At 40.6% G+C, this 24,051-nt stretch overlaps 1 protein-coding gene across 6 annotated transcripts in view; it reads left to right on the forward strand.

Annotated features, from left to right (window-relative positions):
• FER (FER tyrosine kinase) overlaps positions 1–24,051 on the forward strand; it is a 520,940-nt gene that overhangs the window by 48,483 nt on the left and 448,406 nt on the right. For all 6 annotated transcript variants that reach the window (XM_012459750.2, XM_012459791.2, XM_012459801.3 and 3 more), the window contains one exon: positions 5,887–6,153. In XM_012459750.2, coding sequence (XP_012315173.2) covers positions 5,947–6,153 — 207 coding nt within the window. In that variant the 5' untranslated portion in view covers positions 5,887–5,946. The remainder of the gene's footprint in view (positions 1–5,886; positions 6,154–24,051) is intronic.

Raw genomic sequence — 24,051 nt, forward strand, 5'->3', positions numbered from 1 at the left:
GAATATTTCAATTTACTTAGGTCTTTTAAAATTACTATCTTTTTTTTTTTTTTGAGATGGAGTGTCCCTCTGTCACCTAGGCTGGAGTGCAGTAGTGCGATCTTGGCTCACTGCAAACCTCTGCCTCCTGAGTTCAAGTGATTCTCCTGCCTCAGCCTTCCGAGTAGCTGGGAGTACAGGTGTGTGCCATCATGTCCAGATAATTTTTTTTTTTTTTTGGAGTTTTAGTAGAGACAAGGTATCATCATGTTGGCCGGGCTAGTCTTGATCTCTTGACCTCAGGTGATCTGCCCGCCTCAGCCTCCCAAAGTGTTGGGATTACAGGCGTGAGCCACCGTGCCTGGCCTCCTTTTTTTTTTTTTTTTGAGATGAAATTTTGCTCTCTTTCCCAGGCTGGAGTGCAATGGCGTGATCTTGGCTCACCACAACCTCTGCCTCTTGGGTTCAAGTGATTCTCCTGCCTCAGCCTCCCGAGTAGCTGGGATTACAGGCATGCACCACCATGCCCGGCTAATTTTGTATTTTTAGTAGAGACGAGGTTTCTCTGTGTTGGTCAGGCTGGTCTTGAACTCCCAACCTCAGGTGATCCACCCGCCTCGGCCTCCCAAAGTGCTAAGATTATAGGTGTGAGCCACAGCACCCAGTCCAAAAATTGCTTTGAACAGTGTCTTATAGTTTTAAGCATAAAAATTTTGCTTTTTTTTTGGTAAAATTTATTCTGAAGTATTTTATTCTTTTTTGGTGCTTTTGTAAATAGAATTGTTTTCTAATTTCATTTTTTCGATTGTTCAATTATGGTATATAGAAATATAATTTATTTTTGTATATTGACCTTGTACCTTATAATATTACTTAACTATTTTTTTTTTATTTTTTTAATTTTTGTGGATACATAGTAGGTTTATATATTTATAGGGTATATGATATATTTTGATACAGATATGCAGTATGTAATAATCACATCAGGGTAAATGGGGTATCCATCACCTCAAGCATTCATCCTTTGTGTCACAAACAGTTCAATTTTACAGTTTTTGTTATTTGATAATGTACAAGTAAATTATTATTGACTATAGTCACCCTATTGTGCTATCAGGTACTAGATCTTATTCTTTATATATTTTTTGTACCCATTAACCATCCCCACTTTCCTCTTACTTCCCACTACCCTTCCCAGCCTGTTGTAACCATCCTTCTACTCTCTGTCTCCATGAGTTCAAGTTTGTCTTTCTGTGTCTGGCTTATTTCACTTAACATAATGACCACCAGTTCCATCCATGTTGTTGCAGATAATAAGATCTCATTCTTTTTTATGGTTGAATAGTATTGCATTGTGTATATGTATCACATCTCTTTATCTATATGTCTGTTGACGGACACTCAGGTTGCTTCCAAATACTAGCTGTTGTATATAGTGCTGCAACAAACATAGGAGTACAGATATCTCTTTAGTATACTGGTTTCCTTTTTTTGGGTGTTATATACCCAGCAGTGGGATTGCTGGATCATATGGTAGCTCACTTTTTAGTTTTCTGAGGAACCTCCAAACTGGTCTCCATAGTGGTTGTACTAATTCACATTCCCACCAGCAGCAGTGTTTCAGGGTTCTCTTCTACATGCTTGCTATCTGTTTTCTGGTTGTTTTGTGGTCTTCTTCTTTTCCTGTCTTCCTTTTAGGGAAGATAATTTTCTTTGGTGATATGACTTAATTTTACTTTTTTTAATATTCCTTGTATGTTTTTTGGATTTGAGGTTACCATGAAGCTTGCAAATACTATCTTATAACTCATTATTTTAAACTCATGAGAAGTTAACATAATTTTATAAACAAATAAGCAAAAAGAAAACTAATGAAAACTCTACACTTTAACTTTGACCACCCCACCCCCCCCGGCTTTTTAACTTCTTGTTTCTGTTTATAACTCATTGTGCTATCTGTGTCTTGAAAAGTTGTAGTTATTATTTTTGATTGGTTCATCTTGTAGTCTTTCTTCTTAGGACTGGAGTAGTTTATACACAAGAATTACACATTATTATTATAATGTTATAATAACATTCTTTGCTTTTTGGTGTACTTACTTTTACCAGTGAGTTTTGTACCTTCAGATGATTTGTTACTGCTCATTAATGTCCTTTTCTTTCTGATTAATTCCCCTTAGCATTTCCTTTTTTTTTTTTTTTTTTTTTGAGATGGAGTTTCACTCTTGTTGCCCAGGCTGAAGAGCAATGGCGTGATCTCGGCTCACTGTGTCCTCTGCCTCCCGGGTTCAAGCAGTTCTCCTGCCTCAGCCTCTTAAGTAGCTAAGATTACAGGCACCTGCCACTGTGCCCGGCTAATTTTTGTATTTTTAGTAGAGATGGGATTTTGCCATGTTGGCCAGGCTGGTCTCGAACTCCTGATCTCAGATGATCCATCCACCTTGGTCTCCTAAAGTGCTGGAATTACAGGTGTGAGCCACTGTGTCTGGCCTCCCCTCCCTCAGCATTTTTTCTAGGATAAATGTGGTGTTGATGCAGTTCTTCAGCTTTTGTTTGTCTGGGAACATCTTTATTTCTTCTTTATGCCTAAAGGATATTTTCACCAGATATGCTATTCTAGGGCGAAAGCTTTTTTTTTTTCCTTCAGCACTTTGAATATTTTATGCCACTCTCTCCTGCCGTGTAAGATTTCCACTGAAAAGGCTACTGCCACACATATGGGATCTCTATTGGATGCTATTTGTTTCTTTTCTCTTGCTGCTTTTAGGATCCTTTCTTTATTCTTGACCTTTGGGAGTTTGATTATGAAATGCCTTGAGATAGTCTTTAGGTTAAATCTTGGTGTTCAATAACCTTCTTGTACTTGAATATATCTTTCTCTAGGTTTGGAAAGTTCTCTGTTATTATCTCTTTGAGTAAACTTACTACCCCAATCTCTTTCTGTACCTCCTTTTTAATTCTAATTACTCTTAGATTTGCCTTTTTTTTGGCTGGGCATGGTGGTTCATGCCTGTAATCCCAGGACTTTGGAAGGCCAAGGTGGGAAAATTGCTTGCACATAAGAGTTTGACTGCAGCCTGAGCAACAAAGTGTGACCCCCTTCTCTACAAAAAAAAAATTAAAATTAGCTGAGTGTGATGACTTATACTTGTAGTCCCAGCTACTCAGGAGACTGAGACAGGAGGATCTCTTGAGCCCAGGAGGTTGAGGCTACAGTGAGTTGTGATTGTGCCACTGTACTCCAGCCTGGGTCACAGAGATAGACTATGTCTAAGTGGGAAAAAAAAAGATTTGCCCTTTTGAGGCTATTTTGTAATTCTTGTAGGCATGGTTTATTCTCTTTTATTCTTTTTTTCCCTCTGACTGTGTATTTTTAAATAGCCTGTCTTAAAGCTCACTAATTCTTTCTTCTGCTTCATCCATTCTGATATTAAGAGACACTGATGCATTCTTCAGTATGTCAGTTGCATTTTTCAACTGTAGAATTTGTGCTTCATTCTTTTTATTTATTTCAATCTGTTTGTTAAATTTATCTAGATAGAATTCTAAACTCCAGCTCTCTATTATCTTGAATTTCTTTGAGTTTCTTTAAAACAGCTATTTTGAATTCTCTGTGTGAAAGGTCCCATATCTTTCAGGCCAGGAATGGTTCCTGGTGCCTTATTTAGTTTATGCATGGAGGTCCTGTTTTCCTGGGTGGTCTTGAATCTTGTGGATGTTCGTCAGAGTCTGTCCATTCAAGAGTTAGATATTTATTGTAGTCTTCACTTATGTGCTTTATTTGTACCTGTCATTCTTGGGAAAGCTTTCCAGGTAATTCAAGGTACTAGGATGTTGTGATCTAAGCTGTATCTGCATTAGGGGCCACTCCAAGCCCAGTAACACTATGATTCATGTAGACTTGTAGAGGTACTGCCTTTGTCATCCTGGATAAGATCTGGAAGGATTCTCTACATTACCAGGCAGAAATTGTTCTCTTTTGTTACTTTCTCCCAAACAAAAGGAGTCTCTCTCTCTGTTTTGACTCACCTGGAGCTGGGGGTGGGGTGAAACAGTCACTGTGTTGCTACCAGTACTGGAACTGCACTGGGTCAGACCCGAAGCCAGCATAGCACTGGGTCATGCCCAAGGCCTGCTGTAATCGCCGACTCCTGCCTATGTTTGCTCAAGGCCCTAGAGCTTTCTAATCAACAGGTGGAGAAGCCAGCTAGGCTTGTGTCCTTTCCTCAAGGGTGGTGAGTTTCTGCAGGCTCCAGGTGGGTCCAGAGATGCTGTCTTTTAGCCAGGGAGTGGAGTCAAAACCTTAGAAATCTACCTGGTGCCCTGTTCTACCATGGCCAAACTGGCACTCAAGCCACGAGACAAAGTCTTTCCTGCTCTTGCCTCTCCTTTCCACAGGTAGAAGAGCCTCTCTCCCTGGCCACCACCACCACAGGCTCACAGGAAGTACTGCCAGACTACTGCTGATGTTGACATAAGGGCCAAGGTTTATTCAGTCAGACTGTGGTGAATGCTGCCAGGCCTGGGACTTAACCCTGCAGGGCAGTAGGCTCTTATGTGGCCCAGAGCAGGTCTAGAAGTAACATCCAAGAGGCAAGGCCTGGAATTGGGCTGTGAGAATGTGCTTGATACTCTACCCTACTGTGTTCGAGCTGGTACCTAACGTGTGAGACAAAGTACCCTTTACCTTTCTCTTCATTTTTCTCAAGGAGTCTCTCACTATAGCCACTACAGCTGGGAATGTGTTAGGTTTCACCTCAGGTTAGCATGTCTGAGTCTGACCCAGGGCCCACAGTGTACTACCTGGGTATCACTGCTGGTTATTCAGGGATCAGAGGCTCTTAAGTCAGCAGGTGCTGAAGCCTACCAGGACTGGGTCCTGTCTTTTAAGGCAGCAGGCTTTTTTTGGGCCCAGGTTATGTTTAGAAATGTCATTCAGGAGGTAAGGCCTGTAATGGAGGTCTAATGACTCTGCCAGTGCCCTGTACTACTGTGGCTGAGCTGGTATCCAAGAGACAAGACAACATTCTCTTTTCTGTTTGTCTCCTCTCCTCAAGCAGAAGGATGGAGTCACTTTAGTTGCTGCAAGCTATGCTGGCTGGGGTGCAGAAGGGATGTTGCAAGCCCTCCTATAGCCTCCCTCTCTCATGTCTCTCTAGGTTGCTGAAACTCAAGTTCTGACTGCTGGTATGGGTAATTCCCCTCTGGCTATGGCTGGTCTAAATGCTTCCTTCCTGGGTGTGTATTGGCTGAGTTCTTCCTGGTTTTGCTTTCTGCTATGACAGGGCAGCAGTGAGTTTATTGCAGAGTCCCACAATCACGGTGCCCTCTCTCTCTCCTCCAAGCATACTCTGTGCACCATGTGACCACTCCCAGGGAATGGGAGAGGACTGGTCTTGATTCAAGACTGTTTTCTACCCTTTTCGTACCTCTTTCAGCTATAGGAAGTTAAACCTCGTACTCTGATTTCTCAGCTGATTTCTGGTTCTTCTGAAGGTGATTTTTGTGTGTGTGTAAATAGTTGTTAAATTAGGTGTTCCTGCAGGCAGGGTGGCGGGGGCACAATTGGTGGAGGATTTTAGTTGTTTATTTTAATAGTGTTTTTGTTGCATTACATAGGATTTTCTACATATAATATGATATAATTTGCAAATTAAGATAGTTTTACTTCATCCTTTCCAATCTGAATGCCCCTTTTATTTCATTTATTTCATTGTAATGGCTAAGACTTCAGTGTAATGTTGAAGCCGACAATAGAGTGGACCTCCTCATCTTGTTTCTGATCTTTGGAAGAAAGTATTCAGTTGTGATTTTTTTTACCCCAAAGAAGAGTCTATCATAACTTTTTTTTTTGAAGACAAATTTCCTTTTTATTTAAGAGTTTTTCTCTTCTGTTTGCATACACAGATATGTGCTGATTAGAAGGCTCGCTTGTGCAGTGTGGAGGATAACCAGTGCCTTACAAAAATGGGGTTTGGGAGTGACCTGAAGAATTCACATGAAGCAGTGTTAAAATTGCAAGACTGGGAATTACGGTTACTGGAAACAGTAAGGAAATTTATGGCCCTGAGAATAAAAAGTGACAAAGAATATGCATCTACTTTACAGAACCTTTGTAATCAAGTTGATAAGGAAAGTACTGTCCAAATGAATTATGTCAGCAACATGTCCAAGGTAAGAAGAATAATTTCATCATATTTATAGCATCATAATTGTCCTTAAAATGCAGTAGATCATAGTATTGAATGAGCATACTCAAGTCAGCATTCCAAAGCAGTGATTCCACAATGTTATAGACTATGAGAATCTCACGGAGAAGTTTTTAAAAATTATAAAGTTTGAGGTGGCCGGGCATGTTTGCTCTCATCTGTAATCCTAGCACTTTGGAAGGCTGAGGGGCGGGAATGTCACTTTAGCCCAGGAGTTTGAGACCAGCCTGGGAAACGTGGTGAAATCTTGTCTTTACAAAAAGTACAAAAATTAGCTGGGCATGGTAACATGTACCTGACATCCTAGCTATTTGGGAGGTTGAGGTGGGAGGATTGCTTGAGCCTGTTAGATCAAGGTTGCAGTGAGCCGTGGATGACAGAGTGAGACCCTGTCTCAAAAACCAAACCAAAACAAAAAATTGGCGGCTGTATCTCTCTGATATTCTGACTTAATGGGTCAGGTTTGAGAACCATTGTTACAAATTTTGATTTATTAACTCTTTTGTTTTTGGGTCATTTGAACTCTGCTATTTTTCCCTTTTGCACAAACTTTAGTTATAAACCACTCCCTGAATTCTTCTGGGAGTGTTGTGAATCATATGGAATATTTTAGCTTGTAGCTGTTATTTGCTATCATTTCAGTACAAAAATATTAGTATATTGTCGAGTTAGTCACTTTTAAAACATCTGTTGGATGAATAATGTATTTTTTAATCCAAGATTATTCTGCCATATAAAAATAAGGGCCATAATTGTACTGTTAATTGTTCTTTGAAAACATTGAAGAAGAAATATTAAACTCGAATAGTTCTTGAATTCTTGCTTCGTTACTTCCAATGTCTTAATTTAATATCATATTTCACTATATTTATTCTAAGTTAAAAATAAATCTTTTTTACTTTAGAATATTAAATTAATTTTCTTTCACTTTTGGGTCTTAGGATTTGAGTAAATTTTAGAGGAAAACTCTGTTACCCATGGAGAATGCATATATAGTGTTTGATCAAGTAAAGATTTGTGATTTTGTTAAAAGCCTACTTGACTGTGTCGGGTGGCTCACACCTGTAATCCCAGCACTTTTGGAGGCCTAGGTGGGTGGATCACTTGAGGTCAGGAGTTCAAAACCAGCCTGGCCAACATGATGAAATCCCACCTCTACTAAAAATACAAAAATTAGCCAGGCATGGTGGCATATACCTGTAATCCCAATTACTTGGGAAGCTGAGGCAGGAAAATTGCATGAACCCAGAAGGCAGAGGTTGAAGTGAGCCAAGATTGCACCACTGCAGTCCAGCCTAGGTGACAGAGCGAGAATCAACCTAAAAACAAACAAAAAAAGGTGTCACTAATGTTCATATCTTTAACTTCCTTTCTGGGCCAGTCTCTAGTCTGAAGGTAGAACTGCCAGAGATGGCCACAAAAAATACAAGACACCATTTAAATTTGCATGCAGTATTTAGGACAAACATACATTAAAAATTATTTGTTATTTATCTGAAATTCGAATATAACTGGATGTCCTTTATTTTATTTGGCTCGTTATCTGTGAGTATAAGCCTGCCGTTATGTTAATGGGAATAGATAGGGAAAGTACTTTTGATATTTTACAAGTCACATTTCATTCAGTCTTCTTGTTTTTGGTAAGCTGCTTGGTGTCTCTGATTCCAAAGGCTTTCTGCTTCATTTCTCCCTCTTGTTTTCTTTTTTTTTTTGAGATGCAGTCTCACTCTCTCACCCAGGCTGGAGTACAGTGGTGCAGTCTTGGCTCACTACAACCTCCACCCCTGGGTTCAGGCGATTCTTGTATCTCAGCCTCTCAAGTAGCTGGGATTACAAGCAGGGTACCACTACACCTGGCTAATTTTTGTATTTTTAGTACAGATGGGGTTTCACCATGTTGGCTAGGCTGGTCTTGAACTCCTAACCTCAAATGATCTACGTGCCTCGGCCTCCAAAAGTGCTGGTATTACAGGTGTGAGCCACCGTGCCTGGCCTACCAACAGGAATTTTTGATGAGAAAAAGATTAAAAAAAAATTGTCACAATGCATTCAGAAGCAAAAGTGATATTTTTTCCAAGTTACAGAATTAACTGATCCACAATATGAGATAGTTTTTTAAAAAATGTAAAATATGAGTTGGGTGCAATGGCAGGTGCCTGTAGTTCCAGCTATTTGGAAGGCTGAGGGGAGGATTGCTTGAGGCTAAGAGTGAGCCACTGCACCTGGTCTCCTGCTTCTTATGTAGACTTTGAATCAATCCCTCTGTTTTAGCATGCTCTTCTCTTCCTCCATTTGTTCCAGCTGTCTCCAGTTCCTGAGCTTTACTGGAGTCATCTGACCTCATAAATCTTGACCTCCCTTTTGCAGGACACTTATGTTTCCACTTCTCTTCATGTGCTAATTAGTTACCACTTACCTGCTTTTCATTTTCTTACATTCTGTTGACATGTCTTATTTACCATTGTCTCATAGTTTCTATTTTCTTTGTTGTTATTAATTTATACATTAAATTAACAGTTGAACAATGCATGGGAACTCACAGAAAAACAAGGAGTATGTTAGCTTTTCCTCCTTTTTTTTTTTTTTATGATCTTGCTCTGGCATCGAGACTGGAGTGCAGTAGTGTAGTCATGGCTCATAGCAGCCTTGACCTCCCAGGCTCAAGCAATCCTTCCACCTTTGCCTTCTGAGGAGCTGGGACTATAGGCATGTGCCACCATGCCTGGCTAATTTTATTTTTTATTTTGTAGAAACGGGATCTTACTATGTTTCCCAGGCTGACCTTGAACTTCTGGGGTTAAGAAATCCTCCTGCCTTGGCCTCCCAAGGCTCTGGAATTACAGGCATGAGCCACTGTGCCCAGCCATTATTTCCTCTTAACACAGAAAAATTATCATTTATTCTAACTATAAGTAAAGTCAAATTTATAATTTTTTAAAGAGGATTGTGATTTTGTTATAACTTAAAAAATCTTTGCCTGACACAAAGTTAAAGTTTGCCTATGTTTTCATTTGGAAATTACATCATTTTAAGTTTTGTGTTTAGGTCTATAATTTATTTTTGGTTAATTTTTGTATATATGGCAAGCTATGGATTGAAGTTTATTTATTTATTTTTTTTGCTTCTGGATATCCATTTGTTCTAACACCATTTGTTGAAAATACTAAATTTTCTCCATTGAATTGCCTTGGTTCTTTGTTTAAAATCAGTTGACCATAGTGTGAGTCTATTTCTGTACTCTTTATTCTGTTCAATTCAGATTTTTGTCTGTCATGACACCAGTAACACATTTGATTATACGTAATAATATCAAAGTCAAGTAGTATATAGTAGTCATCCCTTGTTTATGGGGGATATGTTCTAAGATCTCCAGTAGATGCCTGAAGCTGTGAATAGTACTGAACATCCATTGTTGTCAATCAGAATATGTTTCTGTTCATGCTTTCCATCCACAAATTTAATTCCTTTTCCATCTTAACTAAGCACTGATTGCACACTATGCATATAACTTTTGCAGTTTGAAGTATAACATCAAAAATTCAAAGGCACAGATTTCCTTTTTCTTCTTCATAGTTGTGTGGATAGAAGATTCATTGTTACCATAGCCCTTAGCAACCTCAGCATGTTTTTTTCTTAAGTTGAGAACTTTTCATCCCTTTAAGGAGACACTTTCTGACTTTTTGGCCTATCCAAATTACCAGCATCACTATCCTATCAGTTTGGCACCATTATTAAGTTAAATAAAGGTTCCTCAAACACAAGCACTGCTATAGCAAGACAGTTGATCTCAGAACTGAGAGGGTTACTAAGTGAGTAATGTGCAAGTCGCATATACAGCATGGATACACTAGACAAAAGGATGATTCATGTCCTGGGCAGGACAGAGTGGGAAGGCTAGATATTTCATCATACTACTCAGAGTGGTGTCACCTTAAAACTTAGGAATTGTTTATTTCTGGAATTTTCCCTTTCTGGACTATGTGCAATCGAAACTGCAGGAAGCAAAACAACAGATTAAGGGGTACTACTGAACTTATTTTTTTTTCAAAATTATTTTGGCTTTTCTAAATCCTGTGCAACTCCTTATGTATTTTAGAAGCACCTTACCAATTTTGTTTTTTTTTTTTTTTTTTTTTTTTTTTTTTTTTTTTTTGAGACGGAGTTTCGCTCTTGATACCCAGGCTGGAGCGCAATGGCGCGATCTCGGCTCACCGCAATCTCCGCCTCCTGGGTTCAGGCAATTCTCCTGCCTCAGCCTCCTGAGTAGCTGGGATTACAGGCACGCGCCACCGTGCCCAGCTAATTTTTTGTATTAGTAGAGACGGGGTTTCACCATGTTGACCAGGATGGTCTTGATCTCTTGACCTCGTGATCCACCCGCCTCGGCCTCCCAAAGTGCTGGGATTACAGGCTTGAGCCACCGCGCCCGGCCACCAATTTATTTTTTTAAAAAAGGCTACTAGGATTTTGCTTGGAATTATATTGAATGTATAGATAAATTTGGGGAAACTCTATATAACACTATTGGGTCTTTCAATGATTAAAAATGGTATACATTTTAAATTTTTAAAAAATAATTCAACTTTTATTTTAGATTCTGGGAGTACACATGCAGGTTGTTACCTGGGTATATTGTGTGATGCTGAGGTTTAGGATACTTTACCAAAGTAGTGAGCATAATACCCAATAGTTAGTTTTCAGCCTTTTCCCCCATTCTTCCCTCTCCCCTCTAATATTCTGCAGTGCCCATTGTTTCCATCTTTATATCTTCGTCTACTCAATGTTTAGCTGCCACTTATAAGTGAGAACATGTAGTATTTGGTTTTTTGTTCCTGTGTTAATTTGCTTAGTATAATGGCCTCCAGCTGCATTCATGTTGCTTCAAAGGGCATGATTTCATTCTTTTTTTTTGACCATATAGTATTCTATGGTGTATATGTACTGCATTTTCTTTATCTAATCCACCATTGATAGGCACTGAGGTTGATTCCACGTCTTTGCTATGTGAATAGTGCTATGATGAACATACAAATGTAGGTTTCTGTTTGGTAGAACTATTTATTTTCCTTTGGCTATATACCCACTAATGGGACTGCTAGGTCTAATGGTAGTTCTGTTTTAATTTCTTTGAGAAATCTCCAAACTGCTTTCTCTAGTGGCTGAACTAATTTACATTTCCACCAACAATGTGTAAGTGTTCTCGTCTCTCCAGAACATCATGAGCATGTGTTGTTTTTTTGCACTTTTTAATAATAGCTATTCTTACTGGTGCAAGATGGTATCTCATTGTGGTCTTGATTTGCATTTATCTGATTATTAGTGATGTTGAGCATTTTATCATGTATTTGTTGACCACTTGTATGTCTTCCTTTGAGAAGTATCTGTTAATGTCCTATGCCCACTTAAAAATTTTTTTTTCTTGGATGATTTAAGTTCTGTATAGAACATTAGTCCTTTGTTGGATGAATGGTTTATGATTATTTTCTCCCATTCTATAGGTTGTCTGTTTACTATATTGATAGTTACTTTTGTTGTATAGAAGCTCTTTAGCTTGATTAAGTCCCATTTGTCAATTTTCATTTTTGTTGCAATTGCTTTTGAGAATTTAGTTATAAATATATTTCTTCCTAAAGCTGATACCCAGGGTGGTGTTTGCTAGGTTTTCTTTTAGAATTCTTATAGTTTGAGGATTTAAATCTTTAATCCATTCTGACTTAATTTTTGTACATGATGAAAGGTAGAGGACAAGTTTTATTCTTCTGCATAAAGCTAGTCAGCTATCCCAGCACCATTTATTGCATAGGGAGTCCTTTCCCTTTTGCTTATTTTTGATCAAAGATCAGATGGCTGTAGGTGTGCAGTTTTTTTATTTCTGTGTTTTCTTATCTGTTCCATTGGTCTATGGGTCTGTTTTTGTACCACTACCATGCTGTTTTGGTTATTGTAGCTTTATACTATAGTTTGAACTTGCGTAATGTCAAGCCACTGGCTTTGTTCTTTTTACTTAGGACTGCTTTGGCTATTTGGGCTACTTTTTGGTTGCATATGAATTTTAGAATAGTTTTTCCCAGTTCTGGGAAAAATAACATTGTAATTTGATAGGAATAGTGTTGAATCCGCAGATTGCTTTGGGCAGTATGGGCATTTAGTGATATTGATTCTTTCAGTCCATGAGCACAAAATGTTTTTCCATTTGTTTGTGTCGTCTATGATTTCTTTTCAGCAGTGTCTTTTAGTTCTCCTTGTAGGGGTCTTTTACTTTCTTGGTTAAATGTATCTCTAAGTGTTTTATTTTATTTTATTTTATTTTTGTAGCTATTGTAAATGGCATTGCATTCTTGATTTGGCTATCAGCTTGAATGTTGTTGGTGTATAGAAATGATACTGATTTTTCTAATTGATTTTATATCCTAATTCTTTACTGAAGTCATTTATCAGTTTCCGGAACCTTTTGGTGCAGTCCTTAGGGTTTTGTAGGTATAGACACATATCATCCATGAAGAGAGATGGTTTGACTTATTTTCCTATTTGGGTGCCTTTTTTTTTTTTTTTTTTTTCTCTTCTCTGATTGTTCTGGCTGGGACTTATAGTACTATATTGAATAGGAGTGGTGAGTGTGGGCATCCTTGTCTTGTTCCAGTTCTCAAGGGGAATAGTTCAATAGTTCAAGCATATGCCCTTAATATGATGTGGGCTGTGTGTTTGTCGTAAATGGCTCTTGCTATTTTAAGTTATGTTCCTTCCATGTCTAGTTTATTGAAGATTTTTATCATGAAGTGACGATGGATTTTATCAAAAGCTTTTTCTGCATCAACTGAGATTATATGGTTTTGTTTCTAATTGTGTTCATCTGGCAAATTACAGTGATTGATTTGTATATGTTGAACCAACCTTGCATCACAGGAATGAAGCCTATTGGATCATGGTGAATTAATTTTTTGATGTACTGCTTGATTCAGTTTGCTGTTAATAGTAATTCATTGGGGATTTTTGTGTTTATGTTCATCATGGATATTGACCTGTAGTTTCCTGCTTTTGTTGTGTCTTTGCCAAGTTTTGGTATTAGTGTGATACTGGCTTTTTAGAATGAATTAGGTAGAATTCCTTCCTACTTGATTTTTGGAATAGTTTCTGTAGAATTGGTACTACCTCTTCTTTGTACATCTAATAGAATTTGGCTGTAAATCCATTTAGTCGGTTTTTTTTTTTAATTTAGTTGGTAGGTTTTAAATTACTGATTCAGTTTGGAACTGGATGTTGGTCTTTTCAAGGTTTCAGTTTCTTCCTTGATATGGTTTGGCTGTGTCCTCACCCAGATCTCATCTTGAATTGTAACGCCCACAATTCTCATGTGTCGTGGGAGGTGATTGAATTATGGGATTGGGTCTCTCCTGCACTGATCTTGTGATAGTGAATGAGTCTCATAAGATCTGATGGTTTTATAAAAGGGAATTTTCCTGCACAAGGTCTCTTTTGCCTGCCACCATTCACATAAGATGTGATTTGCTCCTCCTTATCTTCTGCCATGTTTGTGAGGCCTCCTCAGCCATGTGGAACTGTAAGTCCAGTTAAACCTCTTTCTTTTTTAAATTGGCCAGTCTTGGGTATCAGCAGCATGAAAACAGATTAATAAAGTAAATTGGTACCAGTAGAGTGGGGCATTGCTGAAAAGATATCTGAAAATGTGGTAGTGACACATTTTCACTACCAGGCAGAACTGGGTAACAGGCAGAGGTTGGAACAGTTTGGAAGGCTCAGAAGAAGACGGGAAAGTGTGGGAAAGTTTGGAACTTCCTAGACACTTGTTGAACGGCTTTGACAAAAATACTGATAGTGATATGAACAGTAAGGTCCAGGCTGAGGTGGTCTCAGATGGAGATGAGGAACTTGTTGCGAACTGGAGCAAAGGTGACTCTTGTTATGTTTCAGCAAAGAGACTGGTGGAATTTTGCCCCTGCCCTAGAGATTTATAGAAATTTGAACTTGAGAGAAATGACTTTGGGTATCTGGCGGAAGAAATTTCTAAGCAGCAGAGCATTCAAGAGGTGACTTGGGTGCTGTTAAAGGCATTCAGTTTCATAAGAGAATCAGAGGATAAAAGTTTGCAGCCTGACAATGCGACAGAAAAGAAAATCCCATTTTCTGAGAGAAATTCAAGAAATCTGCATAAATGAGGAGTTGAATATTAATCACCAAGACAATGGGGAAAATGTCTTCATGGCAGCCCCTTCCATCACAGGCCCGGAGGTGTGGGAGGACATGGTATTGTGGGCTAGGCCAGGGTCCCTGTGCTGTGTGCATTCTAAGGACTTGGTGCCCTGCATCTCAGCTGCTCCAGCCATGACTAAAAAGCGCTAAGGTACAGCTCAGGCTGTGGCTTCAGAGGGTGCAAGCTCTGTGCCTTGGTAGCTTCCATGTGGTGATGAGCCTGTCAGTACACAGAAGTCAAGAATTGAGGTTTGGGAATCTCCTCCTAGATTTCAGAGGATGTATGGAAATGGCTGGATGTCTAGGCAGAAGTTTGCTTCAAGGGCGGGTGGGGGAGCTCTCATGGAGAACCTCTGCTAGGGCAGTGTGGAAGGGAAATGTGGGGTCAGAGCCCTCATAGAGTCCCTGCTGGGCACTGCCTAGTGAAACGGTGAGAAGAGGGACACCATCCTCTAGACCTCAGAATGGTGGATGCACTGACAGCTTGCATTGTGCTCCTGGAAAAGCTGCAAACACTCAGCACCAGCCCTTGAAAGCAGCTGGGAGTGCAAAGCAACAAGGGCAGAGCTATCAAAGACCATGGGTGAACCCACCTCTTGCATCAGCGTGATCCATATGCGAGACATGGAGTCAAAGGAGATCATTTTAGAGCTTTGAGATTTGACTGGCCCACTGGATTTCAGGCTTGCATGGGCCCTGTAGCTTCTTTGTTTTGGCCAATGTCTCCCTTTTGAAATGGCTGTATTTACCTAATGCTTGTATCCCTATTGTATCTAGGAAGTAACCAACTTGCTTTGATTTTACAGGCTCATAGGCAGAAGGGACTTGCCTTGTTTCAGATGAGACATTGGACTGTGGACTTTTGAGTTAATGCTGAAATGAGTTAAGACTTTGGGGGACTGTTGGGAAGGCATGATTGGTTTTGAAATATGAGGACATGAGATTTTGGAGGGGCCCAAGTTGGAATGATATGGTTTAGCTGTGTCCCAACTCAAATCTCATATTGAATTCTAACTCCCACAATTTCCATGTGTTGTGGGAGGAACCCAGTGGGAGGTGACTGAATTATGGGGCAGATCTTTCCTGTGCTGTTCTCGTGATACTGAATGAGTCTCATGAGATCTGATGGTTTTAAAAATGGGAATTTTCCTGTGCAAGCTCTCTTTTTGCTTGCCACCATCCACATATGATGTGATTTGCTCCCCCTTGCCTTCCACCATGTTTGTGGGGCCTCCCCAGGCAACGTGGAATTGTAAGTTCAGTAAAACGTCTTTTCTTTGTAAATTGGCCTGTCTCGGGTGTATCTTTATCAGCAGTGTGAAAACAGACTAATACATTCCTGATTCAATCTTGAGAAGTTGTGTGTTTCCAGGAATTTGTCCATTTCCTATAAATTTTCCAGTTTGTTTGCATAGAGGTGTTCATAATAGTCTCTGAGGATCTTCTGTATTTCTGTAGCTCAGTTGTAATGTCACTTTTGTGATTTCTTATTGTGCTTATTTTGCATCTTCTGTCTTTTTCTTTGTTAGTCTAGCTAGTGATTTATCAACCTTGTTTATCCTTTCAAAGAACCAAGTTTTTGTTGTGTTGTTTCTTTGTGCGGATGATTGGGCATCAATTTAATTCAGTTCTTCTTTAGTTTTAGTTACTTCTTTTTTTGCTCTCTTTAGGGTTAGTTTGTTATTGTTTTTCTTGATCTTCTAGGTATAGTGTTAGATTTTAAATTTGAGACCTTTCTACTTATTTAGGGTGGTGTATAGTGCTATAAACTTTTCTCTGATCACTGCTTTTGCTCTATCCCAGAGATTCTGGTATGCTGTTTCTTTGTTTTGATTGATTTCAAATAATTTTTGATTCTGCCTTAATTTCATTGTTTACCCTCAAGTCATTCTGGAGCAAGTTGTTTAATTTCCCTGTAATTGTGTGGTTTTGAGAGATCTTCTTGGCATTGATTTCTACTTTTATTTCACTGTGTCCAAGAGTGTTGTTGGAATGATTTAGATTTTTTTTTTTAAACTGGGACTTGTTTTATGACCAAGCATGTGGTTGATATTTGATTATGTTCCATGTCAGATGAGAATAATGTGTATTCTGTGTGTGATACATGGAGTATTTTGTGGATTTGTATTACATCCAGTTGGTCAAGTGTTGAATTTAAGGTCAGAATTTCTTTGTTAGTTTTCTGTCTCAGTGATCTTGTTTTATGAATCTAGGTGCTTCAGTGTTCGGTGCACATATATTTAGTATAGTTAAGTCTTCTTGTTAAATTAAATTCTTTATCATTATTATCATTATTACGTCTTTGTCCATTTTTTTTGTTGGTCCAACATTTGTTATATCTCATATAAGATTTCGTTTTCTGTTTGTGTGATAGATCTTTCTGTAACCCCATACTCTGAGCCTGTGGGTGTCAACATGTGAGAATTGGTCTCTTGAAGACAGCAGGTGTTTGGATTTCTTTTTTTAATCCAACTAGCAACTCTGTGCCTTTTAAGTGGGGTATCTGGACAGTTTACATTCAATATTAATATTAATATGTGAGATTTTGATCCTATTGTGAAGTTATTGGATGATTGCTTTGTAGTTTCTGTTGTGTGGTTCCTTTATAGGGCCTGTATCTATGTTTTTTGTGGTAGCAGGTATTTTTGTTGTTGTTGTTTCCTTGGTTAGAATTCCCCTAAGGATCTCTTGTGAGGCTGGTCTACTGGTATTGAATTCCCTCAGCACTTGCTTGTCCGGAAAAGATTTTATTCCTCCTTTGCTTATGTTGCTTAGTTTGGTGAGATGTGAAATTCTTGATTGGAATTTCTTTTCTTAAAGATGGCTAAAAATACACCCCTAATCTCTCCTGGCTTATAAGATTTCTGCTGAGAAGTCCACTGTTAGCCTGACAGGGTTCCCTTTGCAATTATCTGACTTTTTTCTCAGCTACCTGTCAGATATTTTCTTTAGTTTTGACCTTGGACAGTCTCATGACAGTATGTCTTGGTGCTATTCATTTTGTATAGTATCTTACAGATGTTAGTTGGATTTTTTTTGTATGTGGATATCTATTTCTCCAGCAAGATTGTGGAAAATTTTTTTGAATTATTCCCTCAAATATGTTTTTCAGGTTGTTTACTTTTTCTCCTTCTTTCTCAGGAATGACAATAATTTGTAGGTTTGGTTGCTTTACATAATCTGTATTTCTCAGAGAGTTTATTTAAAAATATCTTTTAAATTTATTTTTGTCTAGCTGTGTTAGTTCTTCAGACCCTTTAGGCTCTGAAGTTCTTTCCTCTGAAGCTTGCAGTTGTCTTTTGAAACTCCTTAAGTGTGTTTTTTAATTCCATAAGCTCTGATTGATTTCTCTTTAAGATGCCTATGTATTAGTTCATTGCTTGAATGGCTTTTGAAGTTTCTTTGTATTGAATTTCATCTTTGTCTTGGATCCTGTTAATAATTCTTGTGATACATGCTTTTCCAGGCTTTGAATTTTTTTTTTTTTTAAGACAGGCTCTTGCTCTGTCACTCAGGCTGGTGTGCAGTGCATGATCACTGCTCTCTGCAGCCTTCATCTTCTGGGTTCAAGTGATCCTCCTACCTTAGCCTCTTGAGTAGCTGGGACTACAAGTGTGTACCACCATGCCTGGCTAATTTTTGTATATTTTGTAGAGATGGGATATTGCCATGTTTCCCAGGCTGTTCTCAAACCTCTGGGTTCAAGCGATCCTTCTGCTTTGGCATCCCAAAATACTGTGATTACAGGTGTGAGCCAAGCCTGTGCTTTAAATTCTTTATCTGTCATTTCTGAGTTTCCAGTTTGGTTACAGACCATTGCTGGAGAGCTAGTGTGATCTTTTGGTGGTGTTACTACATTCAGATTTTTCATAATGCCATAATTCTTGTGCTGGTTCCTTCTCATCTGGAGGAGCTGGCACTTTTAATTTTTGTAATAATTTTTGTGTGGGTAGGAATTTTTTGTTTTTCTTTCTTTACTTGGTATATTATTATTTGTAATCTCCCTTTTCCTTTCCCCTCCTTCCTAGGTAGGGTGACTGTAGAGAATGTTCAGTAATGTTTTTTTGGCTCTGCCCTATGGACTTCTGTTGCCAGGTTTTATACTGGGCTTTTGTATTGGGCTTTCTTTACGTATACACCAGTAGATACTGGTTATAGGTAAGAAGTGGCTGTGGCTAACATAGCTGGGTGTATATTTGATCCTTACTGAGAGAAGCTCTCTGTTGCCTCAGGCAGTTGGTTGATCCATGGAGTGCAGAGTGGTCTGAGCTCCCTGCTCAGCTCTCTGGGCTTGGGAGCAAGATGCGAGGGGCTGGACTGGCCAGGCTTGCCTACAAGTCACCCAGTGGCAGGCAGAAGCACCAGCACTGAGGGAAAATCCAATGGGTATCCACCAAATGTTCAGAGTTGTGCCTAGGAAACCTCCTCAGCCCCAAGTTCTCTGCCTGGGGAGGGAGAGTTGTACAAACTCATCCAGGAGAGTAGGTACTCCAGATGCCTGGAGATCGGCCTGGACATGGAGTGCACTGACGCACCACAATCTCTGCACAGGAATGGTGGGGCAGCTCAGGTTGCTGATTCAGGCGAGTAGGTGCTCCCATTGGAGATCTGCATAGGTGTCTAGCAGAGAGGGCCCGTCTGCAACATGGTGTCTTCATAGGAAGGATTGGATACTCAGTCTGCTGACCCAGGTAAGCAGATGTTTCAGCTGTTTGGAGATCTGCCTGGGAGTAAAGAAGAGAGGGCCCTCCTTTACCTGTGTCTTTGCACAGAGGGTGGCAGGGCTCCTGGTTCCAATCTAGGCATGCAGGTTCTTTTTTTTTTTTTTGGAGACGGAGTTCTGCTCTGTCACCAGGCTGGAATGCAGTGGCGCGATCTTGGCTCACTGCAATCTCCAACTACCTGGCTCAAGTGATTCTCCTGCCCCAGCCTTCTGAGTAGCTGGGATTACAGGCATGCGCCACCACACCCAGCTAATTTTCTTTTTTGTATTTTTAGTAGAGATGGGGTTTCACCATGTTGGCCAGGATGGTCTCGATTGCTTGACCTTGTAATCTGCCCACGTCAGCCTCCCAAAGTGCTGGAATTACAGGCATGAGCCACCAGTGCCGGCCAGCATGCAGGTTCTTTAAATGGTTGGACATCTGCCCTGGTGAGGAGCAGAGAGGGCCATATTGCTCCATGTTGTATGCACAGGAAGGATGGGTGGGTCAGACTGCTTCTCCAGGTGAGCAAGTGCCTGGAGATCTGCTTGGTGCTTCTGCCCCATTATCTATGTCCAGGAAGGATAGGGCATCCCAGGCTGCTGAAACAGGCAAGTGGGTGCTCTGAATGCCTGGAGGTCTGCCTAGGTGTAAAGTGGAGAGGGCCTCCCTGCACCAGGACCTGTGAATGGGAAGGGTGGGGCAGGTCACACTGCTGATCCAAGCAACTGGATGCTCCAGATGCCTAGAGATCTGCCTGGGTAAGGAGTGGAGTGGGCCCCCAAATACCATGTTGTATGCCTAGGAAAGGTGGGCCAGCTCAGGCTGTGGAACCAGGCAAGTGGGTGCTCTGAATGCCTGGAGGTATGCTGGGGCATGGATTGGAGAAGGCTGTGCTGCACCATGTTCTATGCTCAGGAAAGTTGGGGTGGCTTAGACTGCTGGTCCGGGCAAGTGGGTGCTTCAAATGCCTGGAGTTCTGTCTGGGGGTGGAGAAGGTCCCACTGCTCCACAGTCTCAGGGGAGCTGGCTGGGACACTCAGTAATGACAAACAGACTGCTTCCATGTAGCTAAGAAGGACTTGCTTGCAAGTCTTACGGTTCGGGAGAAACTGCAGCTTGTAACAGCTTTCTTCCTGCCCCAGGCCTGTGACAGGGGAGAGCATAGTTCCAGTGCCTACTGCTGAGGTACTTTCCATAATTCTAGCTACGGAGGCCCCTACCCTGCTCCAGAGCAAGCTCTCCAATCTCTGATGCAAGAGTAAAATTCCCGTTTGGTCGCATTGCTGGGTCACCAAAGAATAACAGTTATTGTTTGCACCTGGATTAAAAATGGTGTCCTCCTCTTAGTCCTCCATCTGGTACAATGCCTGCATCTTTTTCTCATGTCTTTCCCTCTCAGCATCTCTAACCCTCTCTCTAAGTTAGCTCCAGGGCTTGGGAGAAACAAAGTGCTCTCCCTTATCTTGGGTTGCTCAGATCGCTAAGTGGAAAGGTGGGTCACAGAGAGAGGCTCTGCCTCTTTTACCTCCTGGGGCTTTACTCCCTTTTATCAGCTGAATGTTGTCACGGGACTGTTTGCCTGCATTCTTCTCCCTGGAATCTGGGGTTTCCTTCATGATTCCAGTGGATTTTCAGGTTCCTTCTTGAATTAAAGCTCACAGAGTTGATTTTTATGTACTGTTTTGCTATTTCCAAGTGGTTGAGGCATATTAAAGATACTCCACTATCTTAAAAGAATAAAAAGTCTCGAGTTTTTTTGAACAGGGTTTTAGTTTTGAGTATACAGGTCTTTCAGATTCATGTATAGGTATTTAATATTTTTGATGCTCTTGTAAATGATATTTTTTCTAAATTTCAGTTTTCAATTATTTATTGCTTCTATATGTTAATCTTGTATCCTAAACTTTGAGAAACGCATCTATTTGTAGCTTGTTTTAGATTTTGTTGTATTGTCTACATAATCATGTTGTAATCGAGAAGTGTACCCAGCTCCCAGAGCTTGTAGGTTCTTGGCTTCTCTAACCCCAAAGGATGGGGAAAGGGGCCCCGGAGGCTCGGTGAGTTTACCGTTTGAATAAAATCATGGACCCAAAGAGTTGCGGAAGAGTGATTTATTACACAGACAGAGAGAGAGAGAGAGAAGAAGAGAGAAGACAGCTCTCATGCTGTTGTGGGAGGGGAACCCAGAGTGGGAAATCTGTTCAGGTAGGAGCAGCTGAAGTTTTAACCCTTGAGTTATTCCCTCCCCATTCATGTTCTCATCCAATGAGAGGAGTTCTTTCAGACTTCCTCTTTAGTGATTGATATACTGGATTGGCTACTTGGTCTACAACCCTAAGTTACAGAGCCCCCTCATCCCAGAGCTTTCCGTGGGAATTTGGGACAAAAGATCCCCACCTGGCTTTCCCTACCTGGCCTGTGCATGGGAAAACCAAAGATTTTTACATTTGAAACCCCTCTGGTCTCCAGATGGCGATGTGGAGCCGGGAAGTTCCTGCATTTGAAACCCCTCCCCTAGTGGACCTGAGAAGAGAAGTTTCTTTAACACAGTCCCTTAGTCCCCCCTCTGAACAGGAAAGTCCAACTGCTGTTGGGACATGGGCGTTGATCACTCATTAACTACTTCCTGATAAATTGGGGCATAGAAGTGTCCCTGCAGTTGAAGTTTCCTCCAGAGGGGAGTCTTCCAGGGGTGCAGATCAATCCAGAGGTCCATGATAGAGCTCATGAGCTGAGGACATCCGGGATTCCATTTGCAGAACCATTTGTAGCCTCATGGCCTTGATTCTAGAAGAAACGAATTTGACAAGAAGGTTAAAGATGAGAGGCCCAAAGGCCACCAATAACAGAATGGTTATAAACAGGCCTAGAAGAGGGTAGAGCCAGGACAGCCAGTTGTTAAATAAGCTGCCCAATACTGTGAGCTTTACAGTTACATGTAGGGTGTGCACAAGTTGAGAGGAGGAGTGCAGCTAAAAAGAAGATAATGAGAACCACAAGAGAGGTCTTGGTAAGGGAGGGATAATACCAGAGGGAGAAGAGGAGAGCTATTAGAAGTATAATTAGGCAGTAAGCCATGGATAAGGAGAGTTTATGAGATGTAGGCCAATCTGCAGGGGTGATCGCAAAGAACCTGGTCGCAGATAGTAAAGTTAAGAGTGATAGTCGTGTTAATGCCAAGTTGTAAGTTAGACTCATGAGTAGTTACTTTTTTGGGGATCTTGTCAAAAGAGCAAATGTAGATCCTCTAAAGGCTTGCAGGTATATGAAGGGCCGTCTCCTGAACCTCAGGCTGTGGAGTGGAGAGCCTATGATTTTCTTCAGGAGGTGTCTGAGGCTTCAGCTTAGTATAATGAATCCACAAGTTAATTCCCACCACCGTAACTGCTGTTGGGGAAGACAGAATAACTGAAAATGGTCTTTGCCAAGATGGACCGAGAGAGGGAGAGTCTGAGGGGAGGGACTTAACAAGCACTAAGTCTCCAGGGCAGAACAACTCTTTCCTTTTTTCCCTAGGGTGTCCTTCAGGTAAGGTCCTAAGAGCCAGTTGGTACTTAGCCAAGGAGGTTATAGCTTTTATTAGATCTACTGTTTCCTTGTCTAATACGAGATCACTGGTAAGAAAGGGCTGTCCATAAAGCATTTCATAAGGGCTGAGTCCTATTTTCTGAGGAGAGTTTCGAGCCCTTAAGAGTGCTGTTGGTAATAGAGAAGGCCATGGGAGGTGGGTTTCCTGTGCCAGTTTTTTAAAGTGTCTTTTAAGAATTTCGTTCATCTTCTCCACTTTCCCTGAGGACTGAGGCCTCCAAGCACAGTGGAGATGATACTGTATTCCTAACGCTTTGGAAATTCCTTGGGTCACTGCAGCCTTGCAGGCAGGGCCGTTATTGCTTAAAGACAGCGAGGGAGTCCGAATCTAGAGATTATTTCATTAATCAGAACTCTTGGGCTTTTTCTGTCCTACAGGGGAAACCTCAACCCAGTTTGTGTAGGTATCTACTCATACTAACAGATATTGATATCCTGAGACTTAGACATATGGGTAAAGTCCATTTGCCAGTCCTCACCTGGGTAATGAGCCATTTGCTGTTCCCCAGGAGGAACTTTGTGATTTGCCAAAGGATTATTTTTCTGGCATATTTCACATCCTTTGACTGTTGGTTGAACAGCCTTGAAGAGATCTTTTTCTGTAAATACAGATTTGGCTATTTGATGTGTATTTTTTATACCCATATGGAAGGTTTGATGTAGGGTGTTAAGTACTTTCCACCAGCTGGCAGCAGGTAGTACTTTTCCCTCCTCAATAGCTACCCATCCTGAAGGAAGAAGATTATGTCCCTGGGAGATTGCCCACTGTACTTCTTCTGATGAGAACTGAGGTCTAGTTCCCTGGAGAAGGGTTTCCCATATTTAAGGTCCTTCTATAAATTCTTGTTTAGCTGCCTTTTTGCTTCTAGGTCAGCTCAGTGATTGCCCTCTGCTTCCTTCTCATCTCCTTTCTGGTGACCTTGGCAGTGTAAGACTGCCTCTTTGGGTTCTTGGACAGCTTGTAATAAGTCTAAAATTTCCTTGATATTTAATGGGAGTTCCTGCCGAAGTTAAGAACTCTCTTTCCTTCCATATGGCAGCATGAGCATGGAGAACCAGGTAAGTATATTTGGAATCTGTGTATATGTTTATTCTCTTTCCTTTTCCTAATTTTAGAGCTTGAGTGAGGGCTACTAGTTCTGCCAGTTGAGCACTAGTTCCAGGAGGAAGGGGATTACTTTCAAGCACTGTTTGATCACTGATTACTGCATATCCTGCCTTTTGAACTCCATTTCCCCATAAATGAACTTCCGTCAGTGTATAGGTTAAGGTCAGGATTGGCTAGAGGAGTATCTAAGAGATCCTCTTGAGCCGCATGGTTTTGGGCTATAACCTGCTGGCATTTTTTTATGTTTCTTTAT

Source organism: Aotus nancymaae, unplaced genomic scaffold (assembly GCF_030222135.1).
Source record: "Aotus nancymaae isolate 86718 unplaced genomic scaffold, 86718_ANA_hifiasm-v0.15.2.pri h1tg000014l, whole genome shotgun sequence".
Taxonomy (NCBI): Eukaryota; Metazoa; Chordata; class Mammalia; order Primates; family Aotidae; genus Aotus; species Aotus nancymaae.